The sequence below is a fragment of the Indicator indicator genome, chromosome 20 (assembly GCF_027791375.1).
Source record: "Indicator indicator isolate 239-I01 chromosome 20, UM_Iind_1.1, whole genome shotgun sequence".
In the NCBI taxonomy this organism is placed as follows: Eukaryota; Metazoa; Chordata; class Aves; order Piciformes; family Indicatoridae; genus Indicator; species Indicator indicator.
Genome location: NC_072029.1, coordinates 327,703 through 343,337, shown reverse-complemented (window position 1 = coordinate 343,337; position 15,635 = coordinate 327,703). Strand labels below are relative to the sequence as shown.

Here is a 15,635-nt window from a genome sequence, read left to right as displayed (position 1 = left end):
TTTGTTTCTTTCCAATCTGAGGAGGTGGATTTTGCATTTAAATGCATGCTAAGAGGTGATAGATTTGAAGCATTCCCACATATAGCCTTGTTCTTTCAGAGGCTGTGTGCCAGTGATCATAGATGAATAATCCTCTCTGGTAGGAGAGAGGCAAGAGAAGAGTAATCCAGCTTCAGATGACACACTGCTTATCTGACTCTAAACTTATATTAAGAGTTAAAGATCTCACTGCAAACTTTTTTATCCTGTAACTGCATTTGCTTCTTTTGCATGCTTCAAATATGTTCCTGTTTGAAAATCAAAGGTGTCTATCCAAACTGGAGGCTAATTTTTTTTTTTTTTTTAAATAAAGCAAATATAAAGCCTAAGACTTGAGTGGTAGTTCTCCAATAACCCTCACATTCTTACTTTCTGAAGGAGAATACTAACTTAAAATACAGGAGACTAGTGTAAAAGACTCTCTGTCACCTGGACATCAATACAGGAGAAACCCAAATGATAGAAAAAGCCACAGCTCTAAGTTTGCTTTCCCTGCAACCAGAAGAGCCATCTTGTTTGAGAGTAAAAGTTTCATTTTTTGAAGTGTAGTATTGCAGGGGTGCTTTTGGACTTCCCAGACACTTTTCAAATACACAGCATTTATGTGTGCCTCCAGCTCTTTCCTTCCCCTCAGATATGGCACTGTCAGAGCATACACTCTATCCCCAGGCTCTGTGCTGTTGGTTTGTGGTGGGTTGAAAATTCCCCCCAACATTAACTTTGCCAGACCAGCCCAGCTGGAAGCAAATGGAAGCTGTATTTACAGGCAGAACTACAATCTACAATGAAATGCAATGAGGATGTACAAAATATACAATATTTGCAATTAACAAACAGCACTAGGACCCCCCCTGCTCAAAGACCAGGGGAGCTGCAATAGTTTCTCCCTCCCTGCCCCCTCCTTATGTCCCTGTACAAAAAGGACAAGAGAGAGAAGCAGGGATATTTGACTTAGCCAAAAGTGATGCAACCAAGGTCAGTAAAGTCGGTTAGCCTCTCCCAGAGAGAAGCAGTGAGAAGAGAGAGATTGTTTTGGGAACCGAATCTTATGGGAGGTCTCTCTCCAATGGGATTGTTTAGAATAATCATTGTTTTCCTTTTTACACCCAATAGTGACTTATTTACATTTTACTCCTTTCTGCTCAAGATCTGTGAAAAATCTTAAAGGCACAGCCTAAAACTACATCTTTCTGCTTTTCATGATGTGAGGTGAATTATATCACTGCAGTGGCAGAAATGAAGAGAGCCTTAACTAGAAACAGGTGTTCTGTATGTGATCTTCTAATGCAAGAATATTGGAAGAGATGGGAAGAGGAGGTGGCTCAACTGTGTATGTTTGATGGAGGCAATGCTTTGAAGTCACTACAGCTGTCACAATTTCTACCTTTTAGGCAATGATATGTGAGGATCATTATTCTTAACTAAACCTCAGCCAGTGCTAAAGTTACCTGACATAAGACCAAGCAGCTCTACACAGATTGTGGCCATAGCCTGAGCTGATGTTGGCTGTCTATACCAAAAAAAAGCCCATTTCACAAAACATAGCAATTATCTTTTTCTTTAGAAGTCATTCAGACCAGTTTTTTTATGTATGACTGTCATTTCTCCAAGCTTGCATCTTGAGAAGTGAACCAACTGAGGATTTCTAAATCTAATGGATGGAACTTAACAGCTGTAGGTACTGCCATGATAAGACATCTGTTAAGCAGATACTGTAAAGGAGCAGGGCAAGATAAACCTTAGTGTCCTGCTAGATAAGAGTTCTTCATGGAAATGTAAAAGGCAGATGGACAGCCTGGGTGCTAAAACCCCAATCTTTGGCCAGCCAGTGTGACCACCTTGTGAAGACTTTTATTTAATTTCAGGTGCCAGTTCAAAAAGAAACTCTTTTAGAGAAGAGCAAGAAGCTTCCTATGTCATTTGTCTCTTGCTGGCACCATGTGTTACAAAGAAGTTTTTGGTTTCCAGTATGTAAATCTGAGGGGGAAGCATCCCTGCTCCATGTTGCTTGTGCTCACATTTCTCCTTTCCCACACATTAAAGAAAATGAATCTGTGCTAAATCTTGAAAGGAGATACTTGAACTCCAACTCAGTTTGCCTTGTACAGCCTGGCAGATGGAAATACTTCACTGGAAAGAAGTAAACTATTACAGCTAGCTTTAAAAATACTTGCTCGTGTTACTAATAGCTGCCGAAGTACAGTTCTTTTCTTAGTCACGATCTGCTCTCCTGTGTGCATGGCAAAACTGCATTACAACTAACAAAAGCAAAAGGCAAACGTCAGCAGTTTTAATTGACTTGGTTATTGTGTAATGCAATCATGGTCTATAAAAAGCTCTTGCTAGTTAGCAAGAAAGGGTAAAAACTGTGCCTAATCCAAAATAGTTGACAATGACAAATCCTCTAAAGTGAAGACATTATTCAGGCATCAGGTTACAGCACAATGTGAGGTGTTTGTTTCAGTAAAATCATAACAGTGGATGTGATCAGACCCCAAAGGCTCAGTTGGATATGTGGAGAATGCAAGATGGTTTTGTGTTACACAATAAAAGCCACCTCAACTAGATACAAAGGTTGAGTGCTAAGGTTGACTCCTTGTGTTGCTCAGAAATACAAACATTATGTAGCAATTATAGACACTGAGAGCCTCTTAATTTTTCATGATGATTGTCCTTCAAATGAGGAATATGTAAAACAGGCACCTAATATGGCATCGTGTTCCTGTATGTGTAGCCATAAAAATTATTTAGCTGTTTTGATGGTGCATGAATTTGGGAATGAATGTACAAGAATTACAGTCATCCAAAGTTCAGGACTCATGAAGCTGTGGCAGCATGCTGAGTTACCAGGCTGTGAAAGACAGCCATTAGCTCTGGGGAGTTGTCTAGCACTGCTGGTATGACTCAGGCCAGCTTGTGTTTGCCTTCTGGAAGGCAAGTCCTTGTGATGCATAAGAATTGAAATAGCTCTGGCTAAACAGAGCAGACAAGCAAATGTCCATGCAGAATGCAAACTTCATGTTTCTTTACCTTTTATTTCTTTTCCCTGGATTCCAACCCTACTATGGTTTAATTTTTTGCCTAATTTTTTTCCTTAACTAAAATGAGTATATTGACTTGCAAGTAATTGACAGCTGCTGTATTCTTTCTTTGGAGAAAAAACAATGCAATAATCTATCAGATGTGTATTTGTCTGGGGCTGTTCATGAGCTCTTGCAGTATAAAATGAAATGTCAAGTGGAGAACAACCTAACTGTATAATTTTTTAGCCTGTTGTTTGTATAACTGCAGATAGGCAAGCCCGGTTTTAATCCGTGGAAACTTTATTGAAATCATGCTGCACGTTATAGCCGCAAAGATTTTGTGAACTGGCTTTTAACACTTGTCCAGATGTTGGTGCTTTTCCCCTTTGCTTTTCTGTTCATCGACACCAGAGGTACATGGTTAAACTTTTATACTTGTTTTTCACAGAAAATCATTCTGCCCCTCCAGATGTTACCACATACACCTCAGAACACTCAATACAAGTAGAAAGACCACAAGGATCAACAGCACGGGTGGCACCAAAGTATGGAAATGCTGAACTTATGGAGACTGGTGATGGTATGTCACAAAGCAAAACCGGGCTGTTTTCAACTACTGTCACTTTTTTTAGTGGTTACTGTATGCTTCTGCTCTTTGTTTCTTCTGGGCACTTAGAACATGTCCCAGGCTGCAGCACCTTTACAGTTCTGAGAGGTATAAATGAAGCCAACAGAGAGAAATATTTCTTAATCTAGCAGAGCTTATTCCCTGGAGAAATTGGTTGGCAAAAGCAAGCAGTGGATCTCTTCAGATCTGCTTTTATCATGCTGCCTGCTTACAGCTCATCTGTTTCTTTAAATAGCAAAGTGATGCGCTAGGGTGGCTTGAAAAATGACATGCTTGAAATTTCATTTTCTGAGGGTTTTTCTTCTTAAAAAAACATTATTTGTAAACCCTTTCTTACTTAACTGCTCGTCTTCTCTGAAACTCATTAAGCAGTATTTCAGCAAGATGCAGAATTGTGATCAGGTGTATCACACCTAAGCTTAGCAGCTTCAGCTCTAAATAAAAATTTCAACAAAGTTTTGGAGTTAACCTTATGGAAGGGTAGGAAGTTGAAACTCCTGCAATGCAGTGACAGAAAGCTCTTAGTTCAGAATCTGCTCAGGGGCTGTTCAGTCTGGAGAAGAGAAGGCTCCAAGATGACCTTATTGTGGCCTTCCAGTATCTGAAGGGGGCCTACAAGAAAGCTGGGGAGGGACTTTTTAGGATATCAGGTAGTGATAGGACTAGGGGGAATGGAACAAAGCTGGAAGTGAGGAAGTTCTTCACCATTAGAGTGGTGAGAGCCTGGAATGGATTGTCCAGGAAGGTGGTTGAGGCCCCATCCCTGGAGGTGTTTAAGGCCAGGCTGGATGAGGCGCTGGCCAGCCTAATTTAGTGTGAGGTGTCCCTGCCCGTGGCAGGGGGATTGGAACTAGATGATCCTTGTGGTCCCTTCCAACCCTGACTGATTCTATGATGAACATCACAGAGACTTTGCACTCCTCTAGGGAAGAGGAAGGAGGAGGTGCTTGTTTGGCTTGTAAAAGAGTCACTCAGGATGATGTTTTTCAAAGTGCTGTATGGGCAAGCACAAGAACACTCCCTTCGGAGATTGCTAGCTGGTGGGATTGGCTGTAGGAAGCCATTTGGCTGTTCAGAGAACACAGGGTGATGCTGAAGTAATACAAAGATGTGGGCAGATGTCTATGACAGTGTAGTAAGTGATGGGGTAGAGCCTGTAACCCACACTCCTTTTGCTGAGCTGCAGACCAGTTAGAAAATGTTGGTATGTCCTGTGACCATGGAGGGTACCAGTGCCTCTCTTCTCACTGAGCATTGCCAGTGCAGCCTGGGAGACTTCCCTAAGGTTGCTGATGTTTGCTCTAGGGCAGGCGTTTCCCTGTTCCTCTCTGGCCTCAGTCCATGTGATGTTCTTCCTCTAATCATGCAAAGTTCTTCTGTCATTGTTGTACTGCTTTCTTTTGAACTAGGTACTATTGTTCCTTTTTGCTGAAATGTTCTTAATGCTGAATACTTGAGTCACAGTATGGCATGAAACTGTAGTTGTGGTGGCCTTGAAGTGCTAGACTTTCTTTTACCCAAATTAACATCTGGTGGTGTTCAGCACAGCACTGATGTCTGCACTGATCCCTGTCCTGCAGGAGTACCGGTGAGCAGCAGAGTGTCAGCAAAGATCCAGCAGCTGGTCAACACACTAAAACGGCCCAAACGACCACCATTGAGAGAGTTCTTTGTAGATGACTTTGAGGAATTGTTAGAAGGTAAAAGGACTTTTCCAAAAGGTTTGGGGATCTCTTGTCACAATGCTGTAAAAATGTTTGTCTCAGGTATTGACTTCCTAGAAAGCTACGTAAGCCCTAAAGTACTAAAAAGCATCAGCATTCAGGGGAATTTGCTCATAGTGAGCTTGGACTTAGAGCCAGAGAATCAAAAGTCTCTTTTGTGTGATTCAGCTCCTGGTTCTGCTTGCAAAGAAACAACAGAAGAGAGTGGAGGGAAGCTTTGCTTTGAAACATTCAGCTGTGGGTCACAGCCATTGCTTTTGAGCACCAATACAAGAAAATATGAGTGAGGGAGTGTGTGAAATGTTTGATACGTCCTTTGTGTAGAGACAAAGATAAAGTCAGTAAATAGACTTCTTAAGGAGGCCAGTGCTTGGAGAGTCAAGATTTGCCAGGATGTGGAGATCCAAGTAGTCTTCATAGTCATTTGTAAGAAAGCAGTGTAACAGAACATAGCTTGGATCAGTCTGTTACTGATGACTGACTGAAAAAATGTACTTTATTTGTTCTCCAATTTATCTCATTACCACTGTTGTGCCAGGAAAAAGTGTTCTCCATCTCTCTTCTGGAGTAAAGAAAAGTTTTTATTTCAGAAATGAATATGTGCATGCTGCTTCAGCATTTCCTTTGCCTGTGTGTAGAGCTAGGGTAAGGATAAGCATGTGCATTCCTGAGGTGCTTCAGCTGCTTCACCTCTGTTAGAGTTCAAAGTTAACTACTCTGTTGGAATTCTCTGCTGCTTCTCAATACCTTCTAACATGTTGCTGTTTCGGGATCTCTCTTGGTTACATAGGTGTACACAAGGTGTAGAATTTACATGGTAACTGTCTATCTTTTCATAATCATAAGTTCAACAGCCAGACCCAAACCAGCCAAAGCCAGAAGGAGCTCAGATGCTGGCTATGCGTGGGGAGCAGTTAGGTGTGGTTACAAACTGGCCACCTTCACTGGAAGCAGCTCTGCAGCGCTGGGGAACCATCTCACCCAAAGCTCCTTGCCTAACCACTATGGACACCAATGGGAAGCCACTCTACATCCTCACTTATGGTGAGCGCTCTCCAGTCTCCTTCTGCATTTATATGTTGCATACAGTGCCTGAATGTGTAGTGAATGCATAAATACAGAGTAAAAAAAGCCCTCTGATGATGCATCTGTTGCATGTCTCAGTAAAGACAGTTCTGAAGCTCTTGGTGTCTGTGAATTGCTGAGGTATTATAGTATGATTTATTTCACTAAGAGGAAAAGAACTGAGAAGATACACCCATGGGATCACAGATTATAAATTAAAACCACTTTTTAAAAATAGAAATACGTCCTAGGGCAGATTTTTCTGAAGATTAACATCTAATCCATTGCCCCTGAATATTCCCCAGGCTTTGTTCTGCAAAAGCAAAAGAATTTCAAAGATAGCAATTCCATGTTTGCAGAACATTTGTGTCATCTACTGAATGCCCTAAATGAATTGGACAGGAAAGGAAATGAAGATGGTAGTGGGAATCAGACCATTTTTTAAACATGGGACTCTGTCCAGAGAATCTGACGGTACGTCCTGCTTTGCCCAAAGGGCTGGTAGGCTTAGCAGATCAACCTGAGGAACTCATCCACATGGCTCGCAGAGCTGCCTGACCTGCTTCTCTCTCCTAAGCTAACTCTTTCCAAACACTTCTCTAAATTGTCCACATCATGCAAAAAATGGGACTAAAAGTCATGGGTTTGATACTTTAATTTGGATATGGTTTTTGCTATTGCCTTTCAGTAGTTTCCTGAGGTCAGGAAAAAATCAGTTTTTTTATTTATTTTTTTTTTCCTGCTTCCTTTTATAGCTAAAAGAAATCACAAACCATAAGAGATTTGGTGTGTTCTCTGCTAGCTGGATTTCAGGCTGACATTCCCTGTGCCACAGCAGTTTTCTTGGCTTAAGGACATCTCTTTTTGAAATGCCCATTAACATTACAGCCACCTGCCATGTCACTGGAGACTTTATGAATGATTTTGCTGTAGCTAATCCACCTTTTATGTCTGGAATATTTTCCAGCCATTGTGAGCGTGGCATTTTTTCAAGTTGAACATTAATAGGCAATAAGCCTTGAACTCAGCACAGACACTTGTATTCATCAGTTTTTAGCCCTGTTCATAGTATAGCCACTGGTCCCTGTGGTAATAAACTTGTATACGGTTAGTTAACTCACAGTCCTACCACACAGGACCAATGTGCCCTTCCATCTCCTGTTCTGCATAACTAAAACTTCAAAATACCAACATTAAGGACTTTCAGTAGCCTCCTAGTTTGTATCCTAGTTATTTTCAGGTTGTTTACCAATCGAAGGAAACCTTGTTACCAGGATTTTTCCATATCATCACTGTTTTGACAAATAGTCAGCAGTTTCAGTCTTTGGTATGTTATCAGTGTGGGCACTGTGCATCTCTTCTTGATTATTTTGCATCTTTTGACTGTTTTTTCTTCAGTCTTCTCTCACAGCGTCTTGTCTCTTCATGGGAATCCTCTTTATTCATCTTCTAACTTTACAGTTAAGAGGAGGATCCCACATGATGTCTCTTGATCCCTGCTGTTTTCACACACAGCATCTTGATCTCCAGTCTCTTGTTTCTGCATGGATGAATCTTCTTTCCGTCTTTCCAAACTGGAATGCCAGGGGTGTCTCAGTAGTTGTCAGCTAGGTCATCATAGCCCATCTTAGTATGCCTTTAACACAAAGCATCTTCATCTCCTCCTTTCTGGATCATTGTGGACAGTACTGCCTTCCTGCCCGTCCCTCAGGCTCTAACTTGAGTGTCCTACATGACCCATGCGTTTCATTAGTTTTGTACAGCTGTTCTGAGTCCAGATCTTGCAGGTTGTTCTCACACTGCTGTGGAGAGAAGAAATGAAGAGCTGCACTGTAGAGAGGTTTTATTTCCAAGCAAGTTTTTGAAGTGGTTTGCCTTAGTTCTTGCAGTTGTTCTCAGTGCCCCAGCTGTAATCTTCATTTAATGTGCTTGAAATTCTTAAACCCTTTCTAGTGAATGAAACACACTGAATATTACTTATTTCTCAAACATTTAGTTCCTCTGGGAACCTAATATGTGCTTTGAGGAAAAGAGGACAATTTCTGACTCAGAGTTAATCAGAGTAGTCAGACTTCTGCTTTTCCTATTGCTGGTGTTAATAAAGGAGCTTTTAGTCATTTCTTAGAGGAGAAACGTGAATAGAGAACAATTAAATCCCATGTAGCATTTATGCTATCACAGTTACTCTTCTTACTGAAAATGCTGAGAATCAGAAAGGCAGAAGAAAAAGTAAAAAGCTGAAAATAATTTGAGAATGAGCAAGTTTTGATCTTTCTAATTGCAGCCTTTTTTATTTATTTATTACAAATGAATTGCTGCTTAGAAAAACTACTCAATACAACTGTAAGCATTTTGAGGCCTAAGTCATGCCACCTCAGCAAAGGTGATGTAGCTTATACTGGAGAGATGGCTGAAACTTCACAGCAGACCAGAAACAGCCAACCTCAAGCCATGATGTACCTGGCATACAACCTGACCCTGCACGTGTCAGGATTTTCACAATTATTAGGAGGAGGGAGATGGAGTCAAGACTCTTCCCACCAAGTAGCTGCACAATCAGACTGTCTTTATCTCTGAAAAAACTCAGTGCTTGCAGAGGTATAGATGGTCATGGTTCAAGTCTTTAGATAAGTATCAATGCTGTGATTGTTGTATACTATAAGCCTTAATTTCTTTATTAAAAAGACAGGAAATTACTTTAAAAATCTCTGATCAAGCACTGTAAGAGCAAGGTCACCTCCCTTCTGAGTGTGTCAGGAGTCTTTCATTCTCTGGAGTACTTTTCCTTGGACTTTCCTTTTCCTTCCAAAAGAGAACTTCATTTGCTTCTCAGGGTGGATGTAAAGAGTTTATGAATAAGGGATTAACAGAGCAGCAGCTATTACTTTACAAAGTGGAAAAAGCATCCTGCTACCTAGCATGAGGAAGCTTGCCATTTACACTAGATTTAATAAATACTCTTGTTTCTGTAATATAAGAAATGTCATAATACTGAGAAAATGAATGTTTGACAAAATCATTTGCAGTTCAACTTTGGCTGTCCTGCTGTGCGTGGAGATTGGTAAGCAACCACTGGTTTGGCTGTGCTGAGTTAGTGCTGGGTGGTGCTGAAAGGTGTCCTGAGGATAAGGAAACTGTGGTTTGTTTTCTCTCTCTTTTCTTCCTGATACAGCTTTTCTCCTATAACCTTCTTTACATTCAACACAAGGGTGTAGTCCTCTTACAGATTTGCAAAGGAACAGGAAGGGGATTTACTTCTCAGTGCTGTGTGGAAAGCATGTCGTTTTTGTTGCCTTACCCTTCTAGCGTTGTTTGTAAGACCTGGTGGTTTCCTTTTCCCATACCCTGCACAGCATAACCAGGTGGATCTGGCTATTAACTAACTCTGGCTTGCTAAATTTTAGTTGGTGAAAGATGCTGCCCTCTGAATAGACTATTCAAAAATGAACAAGACTGAATATGAGCAAAATGGGCACTATATGGTTGCCGGCGTAGATTTGCAACTACTCAACTAAATCCAAATTCCAGCAGCACAAGAGGGCCTTGCCCCACACAGGTGTTAGCAGTGTTTGGCACAGCTGCTTCCCGTCTGGTCCTACCCACAATATCCATGTGCACAATGGCTGCCAGATCTGGCTCTGACTCAAAGGACAGCCACACTTGCTGGTGCTTGCTGGGCAGGGGCAACACTCAGCTTACTTTGCAAATGTGCAAAGAGCTCTGAAGGCCTCCCTGCATAAACCTGCTGCTAGGGTGTGCAAGTCTGGCAGCAGCCCTCAGTGCGAACGACAGAAGTGGCTCAGGAAGAGGTGACCATCTCTAGAAAAAGAAGATGTATTACAGGAAATAAGTTCGACAAAAACATATGCAGAGAAAAGCTCCATTTCTTACTACCTTGTGGAGTTACAAAAAATCTTGGAAAGCAGCCTCACAATTAGCAGCTTGATGATTGGTGAGGACAAGGTTATAATTTGTGGTAGTGGCAAGGTGTGTCAGCTGGATGTTGTTGGACTTTTGTTCTACAAAATCAACTTGGGAAACTCTTCTCTGGACGCTTCCCAGTCTGCTCAGGCTGCAGGCAGGGCTGAGGACACTGAGCTGAACCATGGGCTGCTCTGCTCACTATGGCATGAGACTATTGCTTGAGTTTCCTACATCTGCCCTCCTGTCTTCGAGCTGCCTTAGCAGAATGCCAGGGGCAGTGCGTTTATCTCTTTCCCGGTGCTTCATTGCACCCCGACTGAGGGCAACAGGGCATATCTGCAGCAGCTCCAAGCAGCCACATTGACCTGGAGCCCCTGGAGTGTAGAGGCTTTACCCCACACAAGGATTGTCCCAGCAGCACTAAACCTTGGATGAAGCACAGCTGGGCTCCTCACCAAGGCTTCCCTCTCCCACTGCACAGATATGGCACCCTGTGGAGGTCACACAGTGGGGCAAACTTCTATATTTTTTGTTTGAGAAGCTGAAATAAAATTTGGATAATAAAAGAGCATCATGAAAAGGTGTATTTGAAGGCTTTGTTATTTAAAACTTCGCTAGAAAGTACCCTTTTAGATGTTCTTAGTCTCTGAGGGCACTTGATTTCTGCATTTGCTCACAGCACTTATGTGGGAATGGTTGTGCTGCATACCTTGGTACTTTTAAAAGTATTTAATATGAATGTACCTTAGGTTGTAAAGAAAATATTGTAAGATGGTTCATTTAATAGATGAAAAACTAGTTGTGATGTGTCACAAATGCAAATTTAAGACTTGTAACATTTAATCTCTGTAGTTCAGACAGAACTTTCTCACAGCAATCCTTTATGTCTCTGAAAAGTAATTAAAAATTCAATGTTCATTTTAAGTTGAAAGTGTTTTGTGTAAAGATGGTTCTTTCTTGCAGTTTAGAACCTTTGCCAGGATTTTGATTTCCATTCTCCAGCCTTCTGTATCATTGCTGATTGCTCTTCTAAGTTAGTTGCCACTGAAACTTTAATGTTGGAAACCTTTAAGAAGAGCATTTGCTTTCTGAAGGGATCCTTGTTTTTATCCTACTTGCTTGTCAAGTTCAAGTGTTGACTGTAGCAGCAGGGATGCTTTTAAAAACTTTATTTCCATCACATGCAGGTAGCTCTGCCATAGTGCTGTGAAGATTAATGCTGCTGATGTAGTCCTGTACCCATGCTCAGTTTCCAGCAGCACAGAATTGGGCCATATTTATTTCTTAGCATCAACCAGTTCAGCTTGCAAGTACTGGAGTAACTTTAACTCAATTAAAGACTTTGGAAAACACAGTTTGATGCTAAGAAGTTTTCATAAGAAGTAATTGTGTGTAGTGCTTACTTGGTAATAAGCAGCAGTGACCCTTGCAGTTTTCCTGAAGGGGAGGAAGGAAGATCTCACCTTCCCATCACAAGTTGTATTTACATCAGATTGGCACTTGAAATCATCCAGTGGTGTTGCATTTTATAACCAGGATGTGGAGGAACTGGTGATAAGTGCTTGTCTTGTTTATAAATAGCCATGCAGCAGGCTCAGGAACCTGAGCTGCTGAGCCCACAGGTGGTCTGCTGTCAGAACCTGTTACCCCTTCAGTTATCAGCAGGCATGAATTGAAGATTTGTTACTGTCAGAATGAATACTGCTTAAAGCCAGCACCCAGGGGCCAGCCCAGGGCTGTTGTGCTCCGTAGTGTTCAAGTGGAAGTCACAAGATCTCTGAATAAAGACACATCTGCAAGAGCTGGGATAGTTGGAAGCTGCTGATCAGTGGAGGGGTTACTGAAAGGCATGTGGCATGGCCAGCAAGCTCTTGATGAAGTAATCTTCCTCTAAAGAATAATGAGATGAGGTCTTGGTAAGGATTAGCTAAATGCAGAGCTGGAGGGATGATGCAGGGGAGAAGAGGAACAGTAAAAAGGAAGGGAACCTGGGCCAAGTGAAATGAAACTGAGAGAATGGCGAGCATGGGAGCAGGTGAGAAGAAAAAGACAAATTAAATGTAAGAATGCCCAGAGTTATACGTGAAGCACAGCTGTATGGATGTGCTATGTGTCAGAGGGTCCCTGCTGCTTCACTGTGCCCCTCTGACTCTGGGGAGTTTTCTGTTTGTTGGCATTTTTTTTCTCTGTCTCTACTTCTCGGGACTCTTTTCCTTTTTCTCTGGGTGGTTTGGAGTGAGAGAAGTGTCATCAGGAAATCTGAGTGCCACCCTCAGATGTCAGGCTGGGCAGAAATGCAACTTGTCCAGCTTGCTACAGCTAAGGGTGTTAAGATCATTCTGGACTTGATGTTCCAGCAACCTCTAAACATTTGGAGTCAAGATCCAGTTCTCTCCAAAGTAAGAAACTTCTGCTATAAAGAAAACCATTCTTACTTGAAAAAATAAAAAAAAGTTCACAGAAAGCTTCTGATCAGTATTTGAATATTTCCACCAGTCACAGTAGTGGTGTCATATTTAGTTGGAAACTAATATAATTGCTCTACTCTTTTTTCACTGCTTAGGTATTCTTTCTCTTTAATAATCTTGTAAAATGTAAGAGGAATTCTAATTTCGAAAATTTTATGTTAATAGGCAAACTTTGGACCAGAAGTATGAAGGTTGCATACAATATACTACATAAATTAGGCACGAAACAAGAACCAATGGTACGACCAGGAGACAGGGTGAGTATCTCTGTGATTTTTGCTTACTAATAATTAATATCCCCCATTGACAGAGACAGAATGAAATATTTGGGGTTGTCAGAAGTCCGTTTAGCAAAAGCTTGCTTATGGAGCCTGGAGGTGTCATGTGGGTAAAAAAAAAACTTACTCACTAATGACTTAGTAGTTGTTGAGAAACAAGAGAAGCATTGTGGGAGACAAAGACAAGCACAGTAATCATATTTTGTAGGCAGGTAAACAAAGAGATTACAGTGACTGGTAGCATGGAGAGTGTTTCTATTCCTGGCTCCTGAATCAGATGCAGCTACTGCTAGAGGCTGAATCCAGGTGAGTGGGTCTGTAGGTTAAATCCACAAAGAGGGTTACAGAGGTAACACCTGAAGCTGTTAAATGAAGTCCAGAGCATCCTGTGTTTTGCTACTGAGGTTCTTACAAACCTATTCTTTCATCTCTCAAGGCTGGATGAGCCTGCTGCCTCTTTTCTCTGCCAGAGCCTCTGTAGAGTTTTCAATGGGTCCCATTCCAGGTTGTCTTTAAGCTGAGGAATGTATATTCCAGAACTAATCTTTCACAAATGCAGATTTTAGTCCTGCCTTAGTGCTTAGATTTGTGAGTTTGGGATTAAGTTCTTCCTCCCCCAGGGACTGATACCAGTTCTAAAATTGTTGCTTCACTTGGTCCCCTTGTGCCACATGTGAGAAATATGCCTGTGGTATGCATTTCTTAGGGCTCCAGAAATGGGAGCATGCAGTAATGATTCCCAGAAGAAAAAAAAATGAAGAATGAAAGCTAACAGTCCTTCCTATGTTTCTTTTTTAAAATAAATCCTGAAGAATATAGCTAAAGTCTCTCTGGATCCTTAATCTAAATTGCTTTCTGCAATGGCATTTAGCCAGGAGTAGGATCTGAAGAATCTCTTTTACTTGACTTACAAGTATGTCTCCTGAGCAGCAGCAGAAGCAGCAATTGTTCAAGTGTATATACGCAAACAATCCACCCAGAAAGCTCCAAAAAGGAGTAAAGTTCACATGGGGCAATGTGTACCTTTCCCTATCTGTTGTGTGCTAACTTCCAATCTCTGTATTCACTTTACTGCAGCAGTCACTGGCATCTGCTGACACTGAGAATGCAGATTGTGTAAATGATCGACACAATGGCATAAGTCTGAGTAATCTGAATTGGTCACAGATGCACTTTGGGTTAGGTAACATCAAGCAAATTATTAAATTAGAATGTAAAATTCTATTAATTCCATTTACATGATTATTTAACATCTGTAAAACAATCAGTAAATTGAGAACCAGATGAAAGGTGTTGTCAGTGTGGGAAACAATACAGTATGAAAATATTCAAGTACATCCTAAGTGAAAGTGTTGGCAAAGGCAACAGCAATCAGAATAAATTCCTGTTCGTTCCTCATTCGCCTGTCTTGAAGGGTTTGAATAGTTAGCAGAGAAACGTCTCTGCCCAGCAGGAAGCATGGGAACTCCGGTGTCTGAAGCCCAGGATAACCCATGTTGCACCCTGCCTTCGTTTCAGGTGACACTCGTGTTTCCTAACAACGACCCTGCTGCCTTCATGGTAGCGTTCTATGGCTGCCTGCTGGCGGAAGTCGTCCCCGTCCCTATCGAAGTGCCACTTACAAGAAAGGTAGGGAAATGAATTTATTCTCTAGATTGCATTTTAAAACTCACGGCAGAACAAATCCCAGCTGAGCACAGCTTTTGAGTATTTTTTGTGGTTAACTACCTCTGAATCTGAGGATACAAAGACAGTGCTGTGTAGAGAGGTATAAATAGTTGCTTCTTTGCTGTGGAAAATCTGAAGATGTGCCTGCAAATTCAACAAGTGCAAGTCCATCTAGAAAAGAAGAGGAAAACATTCCAGAACAACTCTGCTAGTCCTGGATGGATTATTTCTCAAAGTGTTCTAGTGTTGGCCACTGACAAAGAATCATTGGCAACAACTGTTCACGTCCATCTGTCCCTGCAATCCAAGCTAGCTTATGATGCCACTGGTGCTGGATGTGCAACTTCCAAGCACTTAGGAAATGCCTTCTCCTGTGTCTGTATGTGCATATGTCCTGAAGCTTCTGTCACCACGGTCATCTCTGCCAAGGGTGGCACTTGAACAAGTTACAGCTGGGAATTTTTGCCACAGAAGATTCATTCCTTGAGAAACCTGACCACTGCTAATCAAAAGCTGACATGTCCAGGGTTGTTTCAGCAGTTCCAGGAAGAACAAGTGCCTGGAGATGATGAGGCAGAGGGCTCAGTGTTGTAGGTGAGCCACAGCTGGGAAGCTTGCACTGATGCTGCTGAACTTGCTTTTTCTGTATTTCAGGATGCATACCCTGAAGGCCATAACCACAGCAAAACGTATTTATTCATTACAAGTTCTTTTTGTCATAGCCCTTTCACTTTACCATGGCTAGCCACAGTGTCTGTTGTGAGGTTCTCCCAAATACCCTTTTATATAACCCCTCTTTTTTTTAGCTAGCACTAATA

At 41.6% G+C, this 15,635-nt stretch overlaps 1 protein-coding gene across 1 annotated transcript in view; it reads left to right on the top strand.

Moving 5' to 3' along the window:
* Positions 1 to 15,635, top strand: part of DIP2C (disco interacting protein 2 homolog C) — a 235,832-nt gene that overhangs the window by 155,552 nt on the left and 64,645 nt on the right. The window contains exons 7-11 of the mRNA XM_054389931.1: positions 3,511 to 3,642; positions 5,271 to 5,390; positions 6,261 to 6,458; positions 13,037 to 13,128; positions 14,668 to 14,778. Coding sequence (XP_054245906.1) covers positions 3,511 to 3,642; positions 5,271 to 5,390; positions 6,261 to 6,458; positions 13,037 to 13,128; positions 14,668 to 14,778 — 653 coding nt within the window. The remainder of the gene's footprint in view (positions 1 to 3,510; positions 3,643 to 5,270; positions 5,391 to 6,260; positions 6,459 to 13,036; positions 13,129 to 14,667; positions 14,779 to 15,635) is intronic.